This window comes from Daphnia pulex, chromosome 2, assembly GCF_021134715.1.
Source record: "Daphnia pulex isolate KAP4 chromosome 2, ASM2113471v1".
In the NCBI taxonomy this organism is placed as follows: domain Eukaryota; kingdom Metazoa; phylum Arthropoda; class Branchiopoda; order Diplostraca; family Daphniidae; genus Daphnia; species Daphnia pulex.
Window position 1 is genome coordinate 4,450,808 of NC_060018.1, and position 22,562 is coordinate 4,473,369.

The window sequence follows — 22,562 nt, forward strand, 5'->3', positions numbered from 1 at the left end:
AGCAGTAATTAGATCGTTATTTAATTCTGGATGGCAACAACATACACACGCACACACAAAAAAAAAATTAACAGTGAAGGATTGGGCAAAATGCGTAGGGGATCTTATTAGGAGACCGGTTCAAACGGTTCGGCTATACGGTATACATGTACCAATTGATTATTAGGATCTCCGGGATTGGGTTCTGCCACCAACACTAAACTACCGGGTTCAGCTTGAGCAAACGCGGGATTGGCTTCTGCAAGAGCTGGAGGGACTAGAAAAGATGGAGCCTGGTTAGGAGTTCCAGGAACTTCAACGACGGTTAACCCACCTTGTTCTAAACCAATTTGTCCAAGGGGAGAATTCAGCAAACTGTCGAGTGGAATATTTGAATTTGGAGCAGTAGGGTTAGCATCCTTCGAACAATTTGCTGGTTCCAAAGCATCATTCTCAGTTGGGTTTGCTGGTTGTTCGTCGTCATAATCAAGAGGCTTTACATTCTTTCGTCGCGTTATTTTACCAGATCGGGATCCAATAGCCGTCTTTCGAGCTCTTGTAGACACTCGAGATTCAGTGGCTTTCCCCTTCCGGCCTTTTTTCGCAGGGGGTGCTATCTCTTCTCCAGATTCTTCGTTTGTTGTTTTCTTATCCGACCTGATAGATTCAATTGAAACTACATCCGAATCAGACTCATTCGGATTTGGTTCTTGGATGCTCACTGTTTTCTTACAGTGGAGTGGATTATTTGAAATTGGAGCAGCAGGGTTAGCATTCTTCGAACTATTTGCTTGTTCCACAGCATCTTTTTCTTGACTTTCTGGTTGTTCGTTGTCAGAATCAATAGGCTGAACTTTCTTCTTTTGCGTTCGTGATCCAGTAGCCGTCTTTCGACCTCTTGTAGACACTCGAGATTCGGTGGCTTTCCCTTTCCGGCATTTTTTCGTAGGGGGTGCCATTTCTTCTTCCGATTCTTCGTTTGATGTTTTCTTATAAATGGACCTTATAGATGTAATCGAAACTTCATCCGAATCAGACTCATTTGGAATAGGTTGTTGGACGCTCACTGTTTTGTTCAAAGCCTTTTCTTTTTTATTGTTGCCCTTTGCCTTCCCCTTTGACTCTTTGCCAGTGGTCTTAGATTTACTGGCATCTTTTCTTGATTTATCTTTGATTTCGTTTTCAACGCCGCTTGAATCCTCTTCTATTTGTAAATATACATTTAATGATGAAGACATTATAAATGCAATAACAAGAAAAAAAATTACCTGATGCTTCATCCATAAACTGAGTTATGTCAAAGGGTATCTGTTTCGATATATTTTTGTCAACCAAGGTTGGATTCGTTTTCTCTTCTGACTTGAACTTTCGCTTCAAATCAACACGGTCACGGCCGGGAAAAAGCTGTTCCATTAATGAAAAATTTGTTCCAAGCATATTTAGCGCTCGATAGAAGCGAGCAGTTTCTAATAGAGAAAATATGTTAGGAATTGAGTAATTCTACAAGTTAAATTTTGCAACCTTTAATGCTCCATCGGCCAGCACGTCGCCTCTTACGCCATGAACCATAATTCACCAGAGTGGAATTATTTTCAACAATAATCGGAGCGTTCGCCAGTTGGCTTTTGTTACGTTTAGTTTCACTGGTATCAATTACCTATAAAAAAAATGACTGATTAATTATACAATTTTTTCTTACAAACTAAATAATACACTATTACCAAACTTTTCTCGTCTAATATAATCTCTCCATCGGGACCCAGGCGAACTTGCGGCACTGGCATCGGCATGGCATCCTCTTCTTCCGCATCTTCCTCTTCAGACTGTTTTTCTCCTTCTTTTTCAGCATTTTCTTCAATCATCCTCATTTCATCCTCTTCTGCGAGCTGATCATCCAAGATCGCATTCCCGGTACTTTCGACATTTGCAACTTGGCTTTCCTTTGCAATTTCTTGGACCTCAAAAGGTTTAAGCCTCATCTGCGGTTTCTCTGAAGAATTTGGACTGTCAACAAAACAAAAATTATTTTAAAATGGTGGCAATCATGTTGTGTTATTTGCTCTTTTGAACTTACGGTCTCTCTCCATCATCTGGATTGTAGTAGATCAAGTCAAACATGGTCAACTTGGAACGATCAACATCACCACTGGCCAACTTTCTCTTCATGATTGCCTTTTTGATCTCGAGTGGGGTTTTTTCATCAGACTTCTTTTTGCCTCTTTTACCCTTCTCTGTAGATGACTTGGGTGGCAATGGAGATGTTGTGTCAACATTATCTTTTTTGGCCGGTGATTTTTTTACTGGAGAGAGTGGTCTTCTTGATTGTCTCTTAACTGCATCATCTTCAGATTCACTAGCACTAGAGAATGTCCTTATACGATGAGGTGCATTGCTAATGACTGGTCGAACTTTGTTTTTTGACTTGTAACGGGAAAAGGAAGGTACACCAGGCTCAACTGAACAACTGGCTTGACTATCTCTAGAAAGCTCATCAGAAACAACAGTGAGTACATTTTCTTTGTCTACAGAAGAAGGTGTTATTTCCAAGACTTCGGGAAGTATAACCGGTTCAGGCTGAGGAAAGGTTATGATCAGGGTAGACTCTTCAGAACGGGTAGCTTCACCATTTGGTTCCAAACTAGGAAGAATAGATGACTCTTGGGTTAAATTTGTAGTAATATTTGATGCTGGTGCTACGACGTCTTCGTTTGATTTGTCAGCCTCCACCTTTGCTATGGGAACTTTAGACGAACGGGCAGCCGACACCAAATTGGGGGCTATCTTTGGCCTTGCCCTTCTCATCTTGCTACTCGATAAAAACTGCAATAGCAAATTCGTAACTAATACAGAAAAATTGCAATGTCAAATCTCAATAGTGAGTTACTGAGTTCGTGTACGAATGATACCAAATCCAAATGCTTCTGCAATCAGGGCTTAAACTCAGCACATGGGAACGAAATGGGCGTTACGTTATTCTTACTGCCACCTATGGACAAAAAATTAAACGACTCGTTTGACGTCGCAATTTGTTGAACGGTACCCAGTTGAACGGGCCATTCTCCTACCCTACCTACACTCATTTTGAGGAAAGAATCCAACAAAAAATTATCTTCATGGCAAGCCTATAAATAGCTGACGCAGCTTCCTAAATTTTAGCAATGGAAATCAATCAGACCAAAAGTGGTTTTTTTTTTATTTTGCGGAAATCTGCACTAGGTGGTAAATATCCATGTTTAAACTTTAAAGGCATTCTGACTGTTTTTATTTATTTGGCTTGTGAGTCTATCAGCCTATTCATACTTCTACTTGTTTGGCTATCTTCGCCAAGCCACCTAGTGTTAAAGATTTGTTGGCTTCGCTGTTGGAACTCGAGTTAAGAAGATGAAAAAATAAGTTTAATTGGAATCTTTAATATTTAATCATATTTCGTTATCATCAGCAAACAATGTACAAAAAATATTAATTTTTGGGCCACGAATGTTCAAGTTTCCGTATCGCGGAGCACGTCTCTTAGAATGGTTGGCTCATTTCGACCTGGCTGGAATTCGGTCATACTGCTATTTGATTTCGTTGAAGCTGGAGAACCATCAACCTAATGACGAATAATTTAAATCGTTATTATTTTCAAAATATATGTGTGAAAGTAATAGTGAAACACCTTCTGAGCAGGTAGTTTGGGCGGGCTTGGACGTGTTGATTCCGTTTCCATAAAGCTAATGAAGGCTTCCGACAATGACTTAACGAAAAATAGAATTATAGTAGACATAACGATAACAAACAGCTTAAAATATATACCTTTTCTGCATCCCCAGTACTAGAGTTCCCAGAGGATGTCCTTGATCTTGCAGTCATTTTCAACAACCCAGTAGCCCATCCGCTCAATCCGGAAGAAGATTCCTCGACCCCAGATTTTCGTCGCTCTTCGTTAGAAAAATCCATAACAGTCGCAATGATCCGCAAAATTTCAAGACGATTTTTGGCCGAGGGGGCAGAGAAATATCCCATCAAAAGGTTTTTAACCAGAGATCTATAGCCAAAGTTTATTATTAAGTAAAAATGATAAATTATTGACAAACAGAAGGAATACCTGTCAACTTTGCTATCAGTTCCACTTCGCATCTCCTCCATCTGACGGCGAACGGCAACTAGTTCAGTTTCTTTGGTCCGTACTAGATTCCGCATAACACAGAGAAGAAATTCGGTTACATAATAGTTCTCACACTTAATAATAAAACACTTCCATATTACGCTGCAATGGATAAATACAAACTGCATACAACTTAAGAATAAGACGGCAGAGAAATGTTGACAGAAATGTTGACCGTTGAGAGTGTTACAATGGTACTGGTATCATGCACATACAACCAGTACCTGATGTAATACTCACGGACGGAAACAACAAAATCGAGCATATAATTCATCGAAACGTGCCTTACCACGATGCAGGAATTGGGCAGCATGATGCACACATGCATCAGGTTTAAGGCACAGAAATTATGTGAACACTAAATCTGAAGAAATGGAGGGCAGGTTTTCGGGGTAGGTAAAGATGGTGAGTAACGGTTAGTTATGACTGGTTCATTTGATTTGCCATGCTCGAATAAAGATGATAGCTGAGTTGTAGACGTCCAGAGAACATCGAGAAAAGAAGCGGATAGTAACCACGATGGATGGGGCATTGAATTGAACTTGTTGATTAGGGGTTAGTAGCTACTGGGGTGATCGCCTGGCCACCCCAAACAGCAATTTGGATACTGGGCCATGGATGGAGAGACTCGAGCAAGCGCACGAATAACCAAAACTCCTATAAGGAATTTTCCCAATTTTCTCCAAATTACCGTATGAGATTTCCAGGCGAAAGCCATGGATCAAGTAAACGTATTTTTAATTGTAAAAAACAAAAAATCTTTTCTCAGAACTGACATGGGCAAATCGTACTGTAATGACTCCTGCGCTGTTTTTTTTTTTAAGTTAAAAGAAAATAATAATGACATTTGATCCCAAGTACTGTGCAAGCAAACCAAAAGAACCAGTTCACCGGTGCATAAGAAAAATAAGCAGGAAAACGATGCTGATGGTTTAGGGAGGAGGTAGGAGAAAAGTCAAACATAATATAAAATAACAAAAAATTTAAAAAATTAACTCAAAATAAAATAAATCAAACATCGAGTGCCAGGTGGATGTGGTGTGTGTGGGGATGTGGGCATTCTCACGGCCTGATACCAGCCGGCAGTCTGGGTTCTTCCTTGTATTTTAAATCAAGTCCAAGGATAATAACTGCCCAGAATTACCTGCTGATATTTGGCCGTATCAGAAGCCATCAGCAGTGTCTTAAAAAATAATTCGAAAAACAAAAGAGCACGGAAAACTCAAAGAGCAACTAAAAACAAGCACTTGCAATTCTAAACAAATCGATATGGAATAATGGTGGCAATATAAAAATTGTGAACAATGTACCTTCGTCCTTTGAAGCTGTGAGGGCGGCTGTTGTCTTGTCTAACTGCTGGGTTAATCGCCCAGCCGCTTCCAATCCCAACTGGGCCTCGGAAAGTTTCCGACGAAGCATCGTCATCTCGCTGTCTTTTTCATTTTGCAGACTCTCGGCTTGCGCCAATTTCTGCGCCAATTCTTTCTGCGCCAAAACGATGTCTCGTTCCCTTTCTCGAGTTAGCTGCTGTAAGGCATGTTGAAGGCGATCCAACGATTTCTCTTGATGCGCTTTGTCCTTTTCCGATCTTTCTTTTTCGGCCAGGCATTGCCGGTATTTGTCTTGCCAAACGTTGATTTGGTCTCCTAATCGCCATTGCTCAGTTGCCCGCTCTTCGGCCGCCTGGAGCGACTCTTTGAGAGTCCTTTCCTTCGTTTGGCTTTTGAGCAATTCTTGGGTGTAGGTCTCTTCGACACTTAGGAGGTGACTTCTCAAGCGCTCGATCTCCGATTGTTTTTGGGCAAGAGTGGATTTGAAATTTTCGATTTCTGATCTCAATCGAACCGTTTCCTGTTCCAGCTCGTTTTGCTCGTTCAATCTCATCTGCAAGAGAAAATGTGAATTTAGTTTCAAGGTTCAACTTTCTAAAAATGATTTGTGAAATACCTGGAGTTCCTCGCAAATCTTGGCCAAGCGCAGCGTCTCAGCATGGTAATTGACGGCCTCTTGATGTTTCTGTTGGACGGTTTGTACAAGCTGTTCTCTCTGTTGTTGAAACGCTTGAAGGGTCTCTCTTAGCAACTCTTTCTCCGTCTTGGTTTCCGATACTTGGTTGTTAAGCTCATCTCTCTCTCGACGCGTCTTTTCCAGTTGCTCTCCTAATTGGATAATTTCTTGGCGACTGGCCTCAGTCTCTCGAGTCAGAACGATCATTCGCTCCTCCAAACAGGAAGTATTGGACTTTTCTTCTTCCAGTACAAGATGGCGTGAACGGAGAATTTCTACTTCTTCCAGCAATTCCTGCGCTTCTTTCGATTTCAACTCGACAAGTTGGACAAGTTCCTCGTTCCGAAGGCTTTCCTTCTTGCAGAGTTCGCGAGTTTCAGACAGTGTTAGACGATATTCTTCCAGTTCAGGTTGCAGCCGAGACACTGCTTCATCCTGACGAGCTTTGCTATCCGATAGCTCTTCAGATTGTTTCCTTGCCGTTTCGAGTTCTTTTTCAAGTTGACCTAATTCCGATTCCAAATTCAGGCGACGCCCTTCGGTTTCTTCTAACTGGATCTGAGATTTCTGCAACATCTCGTCGTTTTTAGCTAAATTTTTCTTGAGTTCTTCATTTGCGTTCCTTAGTAAACCATTTTCATATTCGTGCTGATTACGTAATTCTTCCAACTGGGCCTGAAGTCGAAGGTTTACGTTAGTCATTTCTTGAATTTCCTGCTCATCGGAATGCGTCTCGGTGCTGGCCTCTACTTTGTCAGTTTCCCGAAGTGTTTGCAATTTCTCCATCTCTTCAATCAAATTCTGTCGTTCGACTGTTAAATAGTCAATTTTCTCTTTATGGACATTAAGATCTTGGTTTAAAGATTGGACATTTGATTCCAGAAGGTGTTTTTCTTCTTGGGTTCTCTCGAACTCGGACTTACATAACATAAGCTCTTCGTGATTCTTGGTTAAATCGGCCTCAGATTTCAGTCGGCTCGCATCAACTTCTTCCATCTTGATTCGACAGCTGTCGAGAGCTTCGCGAACTTGGATTATTTGCTCTCCCAGAATTTGGTTTTCATTTCTCAGGTCTTCAACTTGCTTCGTCTCCGATGATCTATGATGAGCTTTCAGTTCTTCCAACTGCGCTTGAAGCAGGCGATTTTCATCAATCTGCTTCTCTATGTCTAGCCAATTTAAATGGGGTTCTGTACTGGCTTCGATCTGGACGGTGTCAACGGTAGAACTCGTTTGTTGATTGGCTTCTAGGGTGAGCAATTCAGCTTTGAGCTGCTCAATAAGATCAAGTTTGACCTGGAGAGTTTGATTGGCCGATTCAAGATTAGATTCGAGGAGGCGATTTTCATTTGTGACTCGATCCAGGACCGACGTCATGGAAGAAAGGATCTGATTCTGATTCTGCAAAGCTTCCAATTTCGCTTTCAAATCTGTATTCTCCTCGTTCATACGCGATTCATTCGCTTGGTAATCCGATTCCCATTGAGAGCCGGTTTTCCGTAAAGTAGCTACCTCTTTCTCGAGTTCATCGTTTTGTGATCGGATCAATTCAAAACCTATTAGCTTTTCGCTCATAGACTCAAACTGTTGTTTAAATTGAAGGATTTGTTGGCGGAAAAATTGCTGATCGCTTTCAAGTCTCCTAAAGTTATCTTCTGTTGTTGGCCTCGGGGCCAAAGTTTGGTCGCCATCCAATTCTTCTGATTCCTCGTCGATTGGAAAGAGGGGTCCACTTTTAGTCTATTCCGATAAGAATAAAAGGAATTCATATTTCTGCAGCGAGACTCAGTTTAGAAGCGCAGTTAAACCAACCTGTTGCTCTTGCTGTCTGTCGTTCATCAATTGCACCAACTGCAATTGTAGCTGTCGATTTTCTTCTTTGAGTTGATCTCGGCTGTTGATAGCTACTTCAAGATTTGATTGGTGCTGTTGGTCCAAATCTACTAGCTGTTCTTCGAGCGCGGCCACCTTCTGAACAAGGTTTGTGTACGCCTGTAATCCGAAATAAATTTTTACTGTGGCTGTAAAAAATAAATAGGTTTCATGACGCTTGATGATCCTTTTAGGTTAAGTTTTATCGAGTAGCTAGGTACGCTTCAAAAGGTGCCGAGTTGGGAGGGCGAATGACAACAACAAAACCGCTGCCTATCTTATCTTTAGTAAACCCAAAAAGGAGAGGAGGAACAACTCATGGAGGAACTCGGCAACTTGAGAATAAGGAAAGTCTGAAGGAAAGTGAACAAATAGACGAATGCCAAGGGGGCCAACAACACCAACACACAAAAGAGCCCTTGTCACTTATCAAACAACTGAATTTACAAAGGCCATTCTTTCATAGTAAATTGACTTCTATTTTCTTAGGTCAGTTAGTAAATTGCGATAAGTGACTCTCTGGGTGGCAATACAATTTATACGAGCTATAGTGCTGATGATGAAAAACTTAATAATATGTCGACGTATTTACCTGGTGGGCTTCAACGCGACAGGTGAGATCTTGGCCAGATTCTGTTCCATTCAATTCGCTGGATTTCACTCGATCGTCTCCTAGTGAGAAATGGAGGAGAGTGTCAATATCTCGTTCAAACAAAGGGAATAAAATTTGAACTTACTGAGAAATGGAGGTAATTCTAGACCTTGCGATTTCAACCATTGTTGGACGTCCTTCTGCCATTTGGACTCGACCACCTGCGATAAAGAACACACGACATGTTTTCAGCATTGCTTTCTCTATTTTCAACTTCTCAAGTTCTTCTCCCTTCCTGTCTCGAATGTCAAAAACGTTTAAGGGTGTAGAGGGGTTCGCTTTTCGACCCTATAACAAGGTCGGTGGTTATTTTTCCAAACTTTCAACAAAAATGGGTTTGAGCCTACTCGGCTCGCATGTCAATCAAACTCGGGGCCCACTGTTGTCTAAAGTCTATGCTTGAACAAGGGTGGGTAGCTTGGGCGTTGGTTACAAGTAAAAACGAAAACAGATTCATTTTTTTTTCTCTTTAAGCACAAAAATACACAAAAAGAGAAAAGTAAAGGAAAAGTAAAAAGGAAAAACAAAGAGGGACACACGAAAACAGGTTTCAATGTTTGAGGCGTAACGGTTAGAGTATGGAGTCCAATAATATAAGGTGCAAGACCGGCTTTGGCATCATAAACTAGCCCGCATCCGAGTCCTAGCAAGTAGGTACCCGTTTGAAATCATTTCAAGTGCGCAGGTGATGACGTTTACAGTCAAAACTAACACGAAAATAGCTTAGAGCCAGGATTTTTTTTTTTACGGGCGGCTATAATCGAGGATAAAAACTTATCGCTTGTATACATCTCCTATCGTTCTGGCGAGCAGGCAAGTAATCTAAGCTGCCTTCATTCCAATCCGTCGACACGAAATATGGCATAGACGAACGGTGAATCATCGGAGAGTGAGTTGCATTCTATGCGCGGCCGCGTTTGTGTGCGTTCGCCAGCGTAATCTAGGCTACGCAGCTGAGTCCACACCTGACCAGGTACCTGCATATGCAGAGAAGCAGACTCACTCGCGGCCAGCGTCTCGCCACTCCCGCCTTTCATGTCGACAGCTGGTCCTAGAAACGTATGGTCGTCATGTTCCTACTCTCTCCCCACTCTCACTACAGTCCCTTTCGCTCTCTCCTTCGTTCACCCTTTTTCATTTTTTTCCAGACTCTCTGTTGATTCATTCGTTGTTTTTTTTTATCTGGCTAGCTGACACGCAGGTGCGATGTGAGAAGAGAACGTTCTTTAGCAACCCCTCGTCTGATTTCACGCCATTTTTTCATTCCCGTTTTTGAGTACATCTCTTTTCTATGCATCAACATTTTGTGACTAAAAACTATTTGCTCATACACAACGTAGTACGTGTGAATGATGATCATCTTGTCCTCCACCAATACTAGCACCGGCGTTCGTCTCATGATTGCCCTGTGAAAAGGAAAAAGAAAATAATAATAATAAAAATAGAAAATGGTCATTAAACAACAGTTCATTACGAATGCAGACCTCGTCAAAGAGTGAGCTATTACGAAATCCTTCCGTGTTTGTTGATTGGCAAAAGGTTTGTAGCCAGTAATAGAGAACAAAATTGAGACGAATGGGGGCACTGGGTTTTAAACCGATACATACCGGTTGTGTTATATTGCTTGACTTCCAAAGTATACATTCTGCTTTTAGGTTGTTATATTTGGGTTTTTCTCTTCATCTACTCTCTCTTTTTGTTGTTTTAATGAGCAAATTTATGTGCGAAGGCACACCGGGTTCCTACCGGTTCTGACCCCGTGGTTTTGACACGGGTAGAATAGCCAAGAAAAAAAAGGAGGCGGAAAAAAAAGAGCTAAGATATGTAGAACTAGACTCACGGTTAGCAAACAACAGAGGCTAGCCTCTCATTAGAAAGAAGGAGGAACCAACCGGATTGGTCCGGTCCGTTTGACTAGAACAATCACTTGGCACTTGGCCTACGACATTTTTATATTCCTCAACAATATCAATATTAATGTTGCATAACTTTTCAATTTCCACCAACAACAAAAAAGAAAAGAAAATGGAAATAATAAAATAAAAAAAGATGTTCAAAAAGGAAGGGCGGGTCGAATAACATTTGTCAACTAGAACGGAGGATATCTCCTGAGAATTTTACAAGGGTGGGGTCACCTGGTCAATAAAAACCCACCTTTCCTTTTATTATCCTGGCTTTTGTTATTTAAGCGTATTAAATTAATAACATTAAAGAAAAATTCTTTTTCACGGAATCAAGTTGAATTTCTTACTGAGCGGCAAATCTCGAAGTAAAATAGCGTAGGCAGGAAATGGATATTGACACGGGTACATAGAGGACGACAGGACGGAGGAGGTGAAGGATGGAGTGGGGGGAGGGGGAACTTCCTTCTATTTTCAAAATAAATTAAAAAAGAAAAAAAGAGGAGGAAATGCTATAACGTGCCGTTGAATACTGATTGCACGTCAACCCAATATTCGATGATGTGGAGCGCGCTAGATTGTTTTCGACCCCGGAACTAGACGGACAATATTTGCTATGCTGACACGATGCATTTCTGTCTGACCATTAAAACTACCACCCTTTCACATTGCTATCTTCCTTATAAAGTCTATCTTAAAAAAAAAGATTTAAAGAAAAATACACAAAAGAGAAATGAAGGGGAAAAACGAAATTATTCAGCAAGATACTGAAAACCAACCGGATGAAACCGTCAACCGCGCTTGGTCTCGGCAGATACTACAACGTTTTTTTTTCTTTCTGTCTTATCTGAGCGGAATTGGAATGCGTTCGGTAACCGCAAACCGTTTTCAATTTCCAGATATTTAAAGATAGCAAAACAAACATAGAAATAGTGTCTAGCCGAAAATCGACAAAATTCTCCCTGAAATGATAACGAGGACTTACTTTACTTGGTGGGAGTTGCCGAGGAATGGAAAGGACTTCAGAGCCAGGACCGAACTCAACTCCCTCTCGTTGAAAAGTGTAGCGACTTGAGCGTCGACCAACACGGATAAGTCACCGTAGCTCGTCAACTTTCGACCGTCATCTAGCTCCTCCCACCCGAGCTTTGCAAGCCAAAGTGCCCGAACAAGTTGGACCAATGGCCACCGCGCACGGTATTAAGGACGCCATGCTGCCAGCCTTTCTTCCCTGTTTGAAATGCCGGGCCCGACTTGTTCTTCGCTTGCCTGAACGCCGAAGACTGTTGGAAATTCGACCTGAGCACTCGCTTTTTAAACACTCCATGCGACCCCCTCCCAATTAAGCGAAGAAAAAAAGAAACAAACACACGGGACGATCATCAGGGCAGATCATCATATCTTGCGCTTCATTAAAAGCCGCGTTGCCGCAGAGGGTCTATTGGCCGGTGAAGTTTTGACTGGCATTCACCTGTTTCAACTGGAAAGCACTTCCTCTCAACCTCAATGACTCGTGAAAAATAAATCCCGGCCCTTATTAGCGACCTTTCTTATTATTATCAACCGAAATCCACCTTACCGAAAATGAATTGAAATTCGAAGGGGTGCAACACGAAACGAACAGAATAGTTAAGACTTTCGGTGAGTCCCATTAAATTGAACGACGAGCTACTGTAGGAACTACCCCTGTCGTTGTCCAACAATAACTACGCGAATCAGTTTTCAGTTACAATCTGGATTGATAAAAATAGAAAAGTTATGAACGTACGAGAGTAAAGTAACTTGGACTTGGAGGAAAACGCTGACAGTCTTTTCCGGTTTTCAAACGCTATTGTCGTTGTACGGACAAGCCTTTTACATTGTTTAGCAACCTTCTTCCTTTTAGGACCACCGTGCGGATCTCAGAACAGCTATCCGTCAACAGATTACAAACGAGGGTCTACCCCCATGTCTTATCTGAAAAAAAAAAACTTACAGTTAAATTTGTCATTCTGATTTTCTCGTGAATTCGGTTGAAGTTGAGACGTAATGTCCGGAATCGTAGACGACCCCGAATGACCTGTACCAAGGTTGGTAGGGAAGGGAAAGCTCTAAAGGTGAATAGCCCTGTTGTACCAATAACAAGCGGCACATTTCGTGTTCCACCGTCCGCGTATGTGTCCCTTTTCTTTCTTCTATATCGTTCGACGGAAACGGATATTGTCACGCTCGCGATTGTCCTTTTCTTTCTCCCATATACAGTCTTTCCTTTTTCTCTCTCTCTCTCTCTCTGTCTTCCTTTTGGCTGGCATATCTGGCCTCCACCCTCTGTTCTCCATTTAAGGATCGTTTGTGTAACATAGGGCGAGGGAGGAAACATTACCGGCACTCTCCCCTACATCTATTGATTCAGAGAATAACACCTGACCCAACCGAACACAGTTGAAGCATAATCATATTACCCGTTTAACAGTTGGGGAGAAAAAAAAACCTCCTCTCTCCCCTCCTCCATGCCACACGTACCACACTGTTGATACTTTCCGTCTGGCGGATATATGCCCACTTGTGTGAGAGAACGATAGCGGGTAAAACACACACACACTCGGTATAGATTTGCATGACAAAACGTCCGTGTAATGGCTGCTACATCCGCCCTCCCGGCCTTTTCTCTTAGAACAAGAGATGAGGGCGCCATCATTTCAAACTGGGAGGAACGACAAACTTATTGGCCTATCTGCAGACCGTTTCTGTTTATGAATGATGGCCAGGTGCGAACAACAGATGTTTGACAAAAAAAGAACAGAAAAAAAAACTGAAAAAAAGAACAGTGAGGCTGATATCACTTGTTTCCAAGATTGTGACTCAATTTCTAATATTACACCCAAAATTAACTGGAAAAGAAAACTTTACGAGACTAAAATTGAGACGGGATTGTTAGTTCAGCTCCGTGATTTGATCCATTCCCCCTGCTATTCGACAACATTCACGAATGGCGTTCGGTTTGTTGATGCGACGCGCATCAGAGTTTGTCGACGCACAAATAGCCTGCGGAAAGAAAGCGATACAAAAGAATCCTGTTGGAACTGTACCTTTATTTGTCTTTTCTTTTTCTCTCTCTCTCTCTGTCTGATATTCCAAACATGTTTTTTCAAAGGCCATTTCCTGGACGACAAGAATCACATTTCATCCCGTTTGCTCATTATTTGTTTTATTCTTTAGTTTTCCTCTTCGTCTACCTCCCCCTTTTTAAAAACTTTTTTCCGTCCTCGGACTCGCATAGTCGTAAAAAATTTGATCTACACAAGATTCGGTTGTCAGCTATGTTAGATTTGTTGTTTTTTTTTTTGGAAAGCCGACTTTTAAAACAGTAAGAAAGCTAAATTAATCATAACAATAGGTAGTTGAGCAGCCTGATCAGGTAAGCGATTAGCCACGTACGTGGTCAGATTGGCCAATAAGAACACCTGATTTTCAGAAATTCAAGAAGAAATTTAGGGGGAAAGACGGAGCATGTGTGGGATAACTTCCATTTTTTCCGCTTCCGATTTCAGTTTTCTCTACCATAAATCCTTCAAGAGGTTAAAGGTGATTTTCGTATGATCGGCACCGGATGATGGACTCATTAGAGTCCTAGTAAAGTCTGGCGCAGTAGTTTTTACGGTTGGTAGCAACTAGTAAGGGGAAGGGACGACGGTGGGGCTACGTTCGATGAAATAAGCCATCCGTATGCGATACGTATAGTCGTGAAGAGACCAAAGGAAGCAGTAACGAGCGACAGATAACGAGGAGAATTAATGAAGCAGCGGCTTGTGGCAGCGCGGAGACCAGGTAGAATAATCCTGTGCAGTGTGCACCCCACTTTCTCTTCCCTACTTATTCCCCTCGCCCACTTCTGACTTCTCCCCTTGCTGTCACAGAAAGGTCAACAGCATCACGTATGAAAGACCAAGTAAGCAATCGGAGTATATGACCAACTGTTGGCCTAGCTTATCGTTCCAAGATAACAAAACGGAGAGCACAAGGCCCCCCCCCCCCCTTATTAAAAAATATTAAAATACGCTCCCTTCTACGAGTGAGTATGTGCGTCGCGCTATATCAATGGCTTGAGCAAACAACCCCACCTTGCCCACTACAGCCTGCTTAAACTGATAAGGCATATCACACAGTTTATCAGAGTAATTAAGCTCAATGTGACACTGTAACCGACTCACTGAAATCAGTGGTTAAAGATAATTGGATAAAGTTTCTTATTTTCTAGGACGGCATAGAATTAAAAAATTGCTGTTTTTCCCAAATAGATGTTGATGTAAGGTTTTACCTTGGAAGAGCTGAGTAAGTTGCGGTATTGTCTTGAAAGTGTTGAGAGCTGTGATTCAAGTTCACGATTGATCACGATCAAGTCTTCATTCTGTAAATAATATAATTTATAATAAAGTTATTTAAAGTTATTAATTTTATAATAATATTATCAGTTCTTACCTGTTTTTTAAATTGTAAAATATCTTCTGTAGCACCAGCAACTTCCTCTACATGTTCTGGACTTTCTTGATCATCATCACCTGTATAGTTAAAAATAACAAGGTTATTGAGTTTTCATTTTACTGAATTTAGAATTTACACCACATATAATTACGCAATCTTACAGAATGACATTTTGAAATGAGCTGTTGAAACAAAAATAAACCACGTATCGCCTGATGACGTGTCATGTGTTTGTTTGTGAATTTTTTACATATAACACCTACCTTGAACGCTTTCTGCTACTTCATTAAGAACTTGAGCTGTGAAAGAGGAAATTTTGCCTTGTAAATTACTCAATCCTCCTCCAAACCAGGACATTTTCTATTAAAAGAGTTTTCACAAATATTATTCAACTATTTACAAAAAACGTCGTCTGCCAGAGGCCACCTATTGGCAGAATTTATAATGTTTAGTTCGTCACTGCCTAAAAATCGGCCATATTGGTGTTCTCTCTCCATCAATCGGCAGCACATCGGTAAGTAGCCGTGTTTTACATTGAAACTGTTTTAAATACTGAAATTAGTCTTGTTTTGTATAAATATCTGTAGATACATCAACCTAACAAAATGTCTGGACGTATGATGAAATATCCTTACACTTTAACGGCCAAAATTGGCATGTTCCCGTTTAAACATCATATGAGCAAGAGCTGGATCTACAAATACTACGCTGTTGGAGTTCTTACAACCTTTCCAATCTTTGTGTGGTTGAATGGCAAAAGTATTCTTGAAATTTTTGTAATTTTTTTTTGCATTTTTATTCATCTTGGTTTCTATTTTCAGTTAACTCACCTGGAAATATCAAGAAGTACGAGGATCAGATGGCCAAGGAAGCTGCTTTGCTTCATGAACACTAGTGTTGGGAATTTATTGCATCCCAACAGTGATCGACATTATTGCTACTGTTAATTCTGTGTAATTTGTAGGGACCTCAACAGAGGGCCCCGATTTTACCCTCTCTTCCCATTCAATCTATTGTTCCCTACCCTACTCAACCCTAAACCAACTATTGAAATACCAAAATGCTGTATTATACGGCAGTGTGAAATATAAGGACGAACTAGCAACAACAAAGGTGTCATCTCTTATCTCAATCTTGGAAGTTGAACGGTCGACACCGCCAACAAGAGTTCCATTTCCAACATGGTCCTTCGAACCGGAGTTTTCTCCAACCAGTGTTAAGTTAGTTTCGCTCTATCACACTCAAATCTTTCTCTCGTTATCTCCTTTTGCTTAATCATTGCCGCCATTTATCAAAGAAAATTGTGTTTAATTATGGCAGGTCAGTCATTTATTAGAATCTTTTTCTCTCTCTCTGAGTTTAACTTGTTCTCAGGGGTCTAGTAAGCAAATAGATCCCTCTAAACAGTAAATTATTTTTCTTCTCTCTCTTGAATTAAAGCTAAAATATTTCCTCAAAGTTTCTTAAAATTAAAATAGGATTCCTAAATCATTTTTGAAGGGGGATTTCTTTTTTTGTCACGTAAATTATCATCGCCTAAGTTGATTATTCTCTCTTCCCTTTCAACAAATTTTTTTTTTTTTGGGGGGATATTGCTTTCCAATATCTAAGATTGGGCAAACTTGGGAACTTCCCTACCTCTTTAACGTGTTCACCTCGTGTGAGCCTTAGGTTAAATTCCCTCTCTATCTCTTGATACGCCTCCCGGCATTGTAAAAACGAATCTCAGCTGATTGGGTTCACTGCCCGTTCTTTAAAAATGGGATAACGCGGGAATCTCTTTCCTTTCAAGAATTTTTTTTTGGGGGGGCTTGCTTCCCTACCTCTTAGATTGGGAAAACGCGGGAACTTCTCTAACCCTTCAATGAGTTCGCCTCGTGTGAGCCCCAGGGTGAAAAGACTTAAATAAATTATCGCTCTCTTTGCTATGGCCTTAGACCATTTCCCGAAAACAAATCTCTCTCATTTTTTGAATTAATTTGCATTGTTTGTTATTCAATCATTTGGGTAAATCTCTCTCTGTCTCAGAAGGCACAACGATCTCTCTAAATACGACAGAAAAATATTCTCTTTTTTGGGGGGCTAGGCCGGTTTCCCCTTTAAACTGGAAAAAACGCGGGAAAATTCTCTACCCTTTCAACGCGTTCGCCTCGTGTGCGCCTTAGGGTGATTAAAACTTGAATTTTTTTTCTCTCTCTCTATTTACAAAGGCCTTCCGCCATTTCGAAACAAATCTCGCGCTCTTACGCTCTTGCATTTTTTGTTTGCTTAAAGGGAAATCTTTCTCTTTTTCTGAGAAGGCACAAAGCGCCCTCTGAGCACAAAATTGGGAATTAGAAACCGCCGTCTTGCGGCAAAAACTCTTTAAATTCTCTTTCCTAAAAATTGTTATTATGCCGTTTGTGGGATTGTAAGGAGCTAGAAAATTACCCTAGCTCCAAAATCATTCAGTTTTTGCAGATATCTTCACATAAAGGAATTCAAAGAAAGTGGAAAAGACAGCAGAATTTAATTCGGCACCACGAATCTCCGAAGACCGAGCAGAACAACAAACAAAAAGGCTAATCAACTTAATCAAAACATTAATTTAAACTAATTATCTTCTTTTCGTACTCTCAGCAGCTCCTTAGGAGCCACCTCCAACTCACAATGGCTCCAAATTACGCAAGAACTTTAATTAAAAAGCATATCACCCGTATCATTAACCTCGTCGAAACGTACAAATCAACAGAAATGACGTTGGAAGCGTTTATCGAAGTCGAAAAATTAGAAAAAAAGCTAGATGGATTCTACAAAACTTATGAGATATTCTCAAAAAGGGTCCAGGCTGAAATGTACAAAGAAGGCGAAGACCAAGAAGAGATCAATGCAGACATCGACACCATGTACCAAACAATGGACGATGTTATTGTCGCCAAAATTCACATCTTAAAGAAAAAACGAAGAGAATGGTTAGACAAACTCGAAAAGGAAGCAGATGACGAAGAATGGGAGAAGGACAGAGAAAGAATGCTCCAAATTCTCCAACATCAGGCAGCAACCCAGGCAGCAAACCAGGCAGCAACCCAAGCACAACTCAATCGGGACATAATCAGTCAGGTGATCGCAGCCATCTCAACAGCCTTTTCAGTGCCCGTCGCTCCAGGAGATGTCAACTTATCACCAACAGCTTCTCAGGAGCCAGCTTCTCAAACAAATCCAGTAATAGAGTCAATTCTCAAAACCCTCTCAACATCTCAATTTGCAGCAGTATTAGTGCCAAACCCAACTCCACTAGAAGTGTCGTCGCTTACGACAACAAGCTGTAGTTTTCAAAACACCCCTTCATACCAGTCAAAAGAAAATATCCAGACGGAAGAAAAAGAGACTGGAACGGCCAGTCTCCCTCACCCACCGAAAAAAGGAGACTCACTCTCGGATTCTCCGGATGGGCCAGACGGATATCCCGACAAAAAAAGGTTTGAAAGGAACGAAATAAAAGAAAATAATTCCTTTGTTTCAAAGTTAGAAAACTCAGCAAATCTGGAAGGAGCAGAAAAAATCCCATCATCGAACGCGAAAAGTTGCTACAGCGACCAAAACGTCAAATCAGCCCAGTCAAAAGAAGTCCCGATGGAAAAGGAGCCTGGAACAGCCAGTCTCCAACAACGACCAAAAAAAGGGCTATCAATCTCAGATATTCCGGTCAAATCCAGTGGAAACAAAGACGAAAAAAGGTTTGAAGACGAGCTGAAAGCAACTAACCTCAAATTTGCAAACTTAGATGGTGTAGATGCAGTGGAGTCCAAAAATCTCTTGAGCTCCTCTAGCAACGAAAAAACTGCTTGCACACTCATTATTCAAGAAGCTCCAGCTACTCCGGCAGAAGCTCCTCGTCCTCTCATTATTCTAGAAGCTCCAGCTACTCCGGCAGAAGCTCCTGGTACTCTCAATCTTCAAAAAGCTCCAGCCAATCCGGCAGAAGCTCCTCACTCTCTTAGTCATCAAGAAACTCCTACTTATCAAGCAGAAGTTCCTGACACATTCAATTGTCTAAAAACTAAAGATTCAATTATTAGGATTCCGCCAGCCGGCTCCAAAGAAAAGGATATTCCTACCTTTCTTTTTTTCCCCTCGGGAAGGCCAGCTGCATCGCTGGAAACACTTAACTCTTTTCCGAGTCAACTTAAACAAACCAACTTCTCTTCTTCTGGAAATTTATCATCGTCGCCAGAAATCCAGGAAGCTTCGAAAGAAAATCCTCAAGAAGCCGCTGCATTTGTCAATTCAACAAACGTAGAAAGCAACCAAGAAATCATTCCGAAGTTCAGATCGCCGTGCAGTCAAGCAGCAATTCTTCCGGAATTGGCCAATCAACAAAACTCAATGAAACGGAAGCGCTTGGAGCCAGTAAAACCAGCTCCTAAACGCATCTCAAGGTTACCAAGTATAGAAGAACATCTCATCAACCAGTTGCTGTTCTCTTATTCGTTAACCCAGGTACCAAACAAAATCGTTTCACATCTACTAAAAAATATTCTTGTGTTAAAGGACATTGAAGAAGATTCCAACACACACCAATCGGTATGGGATCCTGGTGGCAAACTTCCAAAGAGTCAGCCAACTCTCAATCGGAATCAAATGGAATGGACAATTAACTGAATCCGTAGCCAGTCAACGAAACAGCTCCTCTTAATCCAGGCCATCCATCTTCAACCGCATTTTCAGATCTCCAATCCAACGGATATCAAGTCGATCAGGATGTCGAGCCAATTGAACGGGCTCTACTGGGGAGTGTGTTGGGAATTTATTGCATCCCAACAGTGATCGACATTATTGCTACTGTTAATTCTGTGTAATTTGTAGGGACCTCAACAGAGGGCCCCGATTTTACCCTCTCTTCCCATTCAATCTATTGTTCCCTACCCTACTCAACCCTAAACCAACTATTGAAATACCAAAATGCTGTATTATACGGCAGTGTGAAATATAAGGACGAACTAGCAACAACAAAGGTGTCATCTCTTATCTCAATCTTGGAAGTTGAACGGTCGACACCGCCAACAAGAGTTCCATTTCCAACAACTAGTTTGTGGAAATTTCACTGTTGTAAAGAATATGGAAATAGTAAATGAATACCAACAATAAAACTTATTCAAGATCTTTTTATTTTTCATGTTAGTTAAAACATTACAATTAATTGAGTTCAATTTGTTGGACAAAAAAAACTTAGGCTTAAATACAAGTGATTAAATAAAAACCTGTTGGGCAGTAAGTGAATCAGCAAATGGGGCTACAAGTTTACTTGTGGCGAAATAGAACACCAGCCCAAATGTAATAGAAATAGGCAAAGCAGGAAGGGCTTTACGGAAGATTGCCAGTAGCAGCAAAGTCAGACACAATCCCTAGAATAGGAAAATTCAGAAGGTCAAAATAAATCATGTTAAAATTATACATTAACTCTTACAATCAGGATTGCAACAAAGCAGGCAATTGTTGTGTTCCAATCTCCATATGAAGAGGCCTTTCCAACCAAGACGCTGTAGAAAATAAAATCACCTAATCCAAGCTTTATGCCTCCTATAATAAAATCACACTTTGAGTTGAAATCCACATTTTAAACAGAATTTAAAACTTACTTTCTTCCTCATCATCATCAATTTCTTCTGTAACTGGTTGGGGTTGAGGTGCAGCTCTAGGAGCCTCTGCGGCCGCGGCTTGAACTCTGTGTCTTCTTGCTTCAGTTCTCTGCTCGGCCTCCTGACTCCAGGCGGGTGTGAAGCCACCGTCTGTAGGGCTCCTTGGTCCATTGGCAGCAGTTTCATTATTGCTAGTGGAATTGCTTGTTGATGACTGGTCTGTGGCCATTACAGCCATGTATGCGACCGTAGCTAAATAAGTTAAATAGAAAAATGAATTGAAATTCATCCATTCTATAAGAATATCTATATAAAACTTCATACAAGAATAAATAAGAGCAGGGAAAAGTGGCTCATTCCTAGACTGTGCCGTCTCCACCAAAATCCGTAAAGGTCCACGAGGGGAGAGAACTGCTACCAAGTCTGAAAACAATAACATATAAAACATGGAATCAACAGTATCTTTGAAATTCAAGGGAAAATGCCAAGATTTACCCCAAATGGAAATCACACCCAGAACAACCCATGTAGTCCATTCAGGGAGATATTTGATAAAAACTAATGCCATGAGCGCAGCAACAAAGATCAAGTAGGCTTGTTGTAATTGAAGAGGGGCTTTCCAATGAATTGCAATCATTCCAACAACTCCGAAATTCCACATGATGAAGAGTAGTGAAATATAGTCTAATGGAATATTGTATGTTCTCAAAACCTCACTGAAAAAAAACAAAATGTTGAGTATACAAAATTTATGTTTAAAAATTTCACTTACCCTAGGTAAAGGTATGCAAATATGAACAGCAGCATCAGCGAGGACATTATCAACCATCCATGAATAATTTTATAGCAGCGATATTTATACAACATAATTAAAAAAACTGTCATCACTACAATGACACCCAAAAGAATGGCTGCATTAGCAACAGCATTCCACACTTTGGTTCCAGTGTCAGGACTATCTTCATGGAATGGTGTATAAACTCTACAAAAATGCCAATGAAAAATTAACACATACATTTACAAACTTGAGAAACACAATACTCACAAATAAATTCCTTTTTGCGTGTAGTATGTGACTGAGCTTATTGTGGCCACCACAACCATCATGCATAGCGAAACAGGGACAAAGAGTTTAATTACATGGGCTGCTCCATATTTTAACTCTTCTTCATCTTCAAGCTCATCTTGATCAACTGGATTTCGGCTTAGTTCTCTGGGTATTTGCTGTCGCTCTTGTAAAGCAGGGTTAGTATTTGATCGAGAAGGCACACGTTCATTGGGAATAAGAGAAGCTCCGTTCTCTGGTGGATTCGACGAAGTTGATGAACGTGGACTAGACATTCCAATAATATCAATTTTATAGGCTTGATGATGAAAATCAAACAACCATATCCGGGAGAAGTCAAAACCCAAATATTATTATTGGTATTTACTATTTAGCAATTGCAGTAATCTAATGCAACTTTAGTTATGCCGTGTGTCAAACTTTTAGCTGTCAAACCTCAAAGGCTCAAACACACACACTGTCTGACTGTGGGCGGCATCCGGCAGGCGGCAACGCAGCTTAAAATAAAACATTTCTACGGAATCGTTCCGCAGAAACTAAATAAATAAATAAGGTTCCGCTTTCATAGTATCTCGAACTCCGCACACTGATACAAATTACGCAACAATCACATTATTAAATTTAGAGCTTTTTTAACGCCGTAATTGAAAATGAAGAGAGATTTTTTACCCCTGCTACTTTAACCATTTATGCCAATTGCAAACCTACCTTATAATTAATATTGAATTCTTTTTTAATTAAAACAATTGCCAAATTTGAGATCATTTCGGGAACAGTCAACACAATCACAGTTTTAACGTATTTTTTACTGTATTTTTTCCAAACACAATTAAATCAATGCATTATTTACTGATTCGTA

At 40.7% G+C, this 22,562-nt stretch overlaps 4 protein-coding genes and 1 long non-coding RNA gene across 6 annotated transcripts; 2 read left to right on the forward strand and 3 right to left on the reverse strand.

Moving 5' to 3' along the window:
- Positions 1-3: 3 nt before the first annotated feature.
- On the reverse strand, positions 4-2,944 carry LOC124210449 (transcription factor TFIIIB component B'' homolog). The gene is made up of 6 exons (XM_046608508.1): positions 2,864-2,944; positions 2,054-2,799; positions 1,701-1,983; positions 1,501-1,636; positions 1,248-1,445; positions 4-1,183 (listed from the first exon to the last, which is right to left on the reverse strand). Exons 2-6 carry the CDS (start codon positions 2,779-2,781, stop codon positions 108-110), a joined length of 2,421 nt encoding a protein of 806 aa, XP_046464464.1. The 5' UTR covers positions 2,782-2,799; positions 2,864-2,944; the 3' UTR covers positions 4-107.
- A 433-nt stretch (positions 2,945-3,377) lies between these two features.
- On the reverse strand, positions 3,378-15,451 carry LOC124210447 (thyroid receptor-interacting protein 11-like). 2 transcript variants are annotated; one of them, XM_046608505.1, is made up of 13 exons: positions 15,283-15,451; positions 15,017-15,096; positions 14,856-14,945; positions 10,001-10,063; positions 8,743-8,818; positions 8,598-8,677; positions 7,946-8,125; positions 6,074-7,873; positions 5,437-6,010; positions 4,067-4,148; positions 3,775-4,006; positions 3,638-3,715; positions 3,378-3,571 (listed from the first exon to the last, which is right to left on the reverse strand). In XM_046608505.1, the coding sequence occupies exons 1-13, from the start codon at positions 15,374-15,376 to the stop codon at positions 3,461-3,463; spliced, it is 3,540 nt and encodes a 1,179-aa protein (XP_046464461.1). In that variant the 5' UTR covers positions 15,377-15,451; the 3' UTR covers positions 3,378-3,460. The 2 variants fall into 2 exon arrangements, with proteins under 2 accessions (XP_046464461.1, XP_046464462.1); XM_046608506.1 differs by lacking the exons at positions 14,856-14,945; positions 15,017-15,096; positions 15,283-15,451 and adding an exon at positions 11,544-12,025.
- On the forward strand, positions 14,943-15,411 carry LOC124210457. Its single transcript, XR_006881198.1, has 2 exons — positions 14,943-15,118; positions 15,183-15,411. It is a non-coding gene; the product is annotated as an uncharacterized LOC124210457 (long non-coding RNA).
- Positions 15,452-15,584: 133 nt separating the features above from the next.
- LOC124210455 lies at positions 15,585-20,152 on the forward strand. The gene is made up of 3 exons (XM_046608515.1): positions 15,585-15,778; positions 15,841-15,909; positions 20,083-20,152. The coding sequence occupies exons 1-3, from the start codon at positions 15,625-15,627 to the stop codon at positions 20,085-20,087; spliced, it is 228 nt and encodes a 75-aa protein (XP_046464471.1). The 5' UTR covers positions 15,585-15,624; the 3' UTR covers positions 20,088-20,152.
- Positions 20,149-22,208, reverse strand: LOC124210452 (presenilin-1-like). Its single transcript, XM_046608510.1, has 7 exons — positions 21,683-22,208; positions 21,410-21,619; positions 21,133-21,353; positions 20,962-21,060; positions 20,638-20,889; positions 20,466-20,578; positions 20,149-20,403 (listed from the first exon to the last, which is right to left on the reverse strand). Exons 1-7 carry the CDS (start codon positions 21,976-21,978, stop codon positions 20,248-20,250), a joined length of 1,347 nt encoding a protein of 448 aa, XP_046464466.1. The 5' UTR covers positions 21,979-22,208; the 3' UTR covers positions 20,149-20,247.
- Between the last annotated feature and the right edge of the window lie 354 nt (positions 22,209-22,562).

What these genes read in the sequence shown, in the direction of transcription:
- LOC124210449 (XM_046608508.1), bottom strand. Translation starts at nt 2,781, where the DNA reads ATGAGAAGGGCAAGGCCAAAGATAGCCCCCAATTTGGTGTCGGCTGCC. An exon ending in TGGCCGATGGAGCATTAAAG is followed by an intron (nt 1,446 to 1,500) that starts GTTGCAAAATTT and finishes TTTCTCTATTAG; the next exon opens with AAACTGCTCGCTTCTATCGA. An exon ending in GTTTATGGATGAAGCATCAG is followed by an intron (nt 1,184 to 1,247) that starts GTAATTTTTTTT and finishes ATTTACAAATAG; the next exon opens with AAGAGGATTCAAGCGGCGTT.
- LOC124210455 (XM_046608515.1), top strand. Translation starts at nt 15,625, where the DNA reads ATGTCTGGACGTATGATGAAATATCCTTACACTTTAACGGCCAAAATT. An exon ending in TGTGTGGTTGAATGGCAAAA is followed by an intron (nt 15,779 to 15,840) that starts GTATTCTTGAAA and finishes TTCTATTTTCAG; the next exon opens with TTAACTCACCTGGAAATATC.
- LOC124210452 (XM_046608510.1), bottom strand. Translation starts at nt 21,978, where the DNA reads ATGTCTAGTCCACGTTCATCAACTTCGTCGAATCCACCAGAGAACGGA. An exon ending in ACGCAAAAAGGAATTTATTT is followed by an intron (nt 21,620 to 21,682) that starts GTGAGTATTGTG and finishes GCATTTTTGTAG; the next exon opens with AGTTTATACACCATTCCATG. An exon ending in TGATGATGATGAGGAAGAAA is followed by an intron (nt 20,579 to 20,637) that starts GTAAGTTTTAAA and finishes ATTTTATTATAG; the next exon opens with GAGGCATAAAGCTTGGATTA.
- LOC124210447 (XM_046608505.1), bottom strand. Translation starts at nt 15,376, where the DNA reads ATGTCCTGGTTTGGAGGAGGATTGAGTAATTTACAAGGCAAAATTTCC. An exon ending in ACAGACAGCAAGAGCAACAG is followed by an intron (nt 7,874 to 7,945) that starts GTTGGTTTAACT and finishes TTATCGGAATAG; the next exon opens with ACTAAAAGTGGACCCCTCTT. An exon ending in AGATTTGCGAGGAACTCCAG is followed by an intron (nt 6,011 to 6,073) that starts GTATTTCACAAA and finishes TTTCTCTTGCAG; the next exon opens with ATGAGATTGAACGAGCAAAA.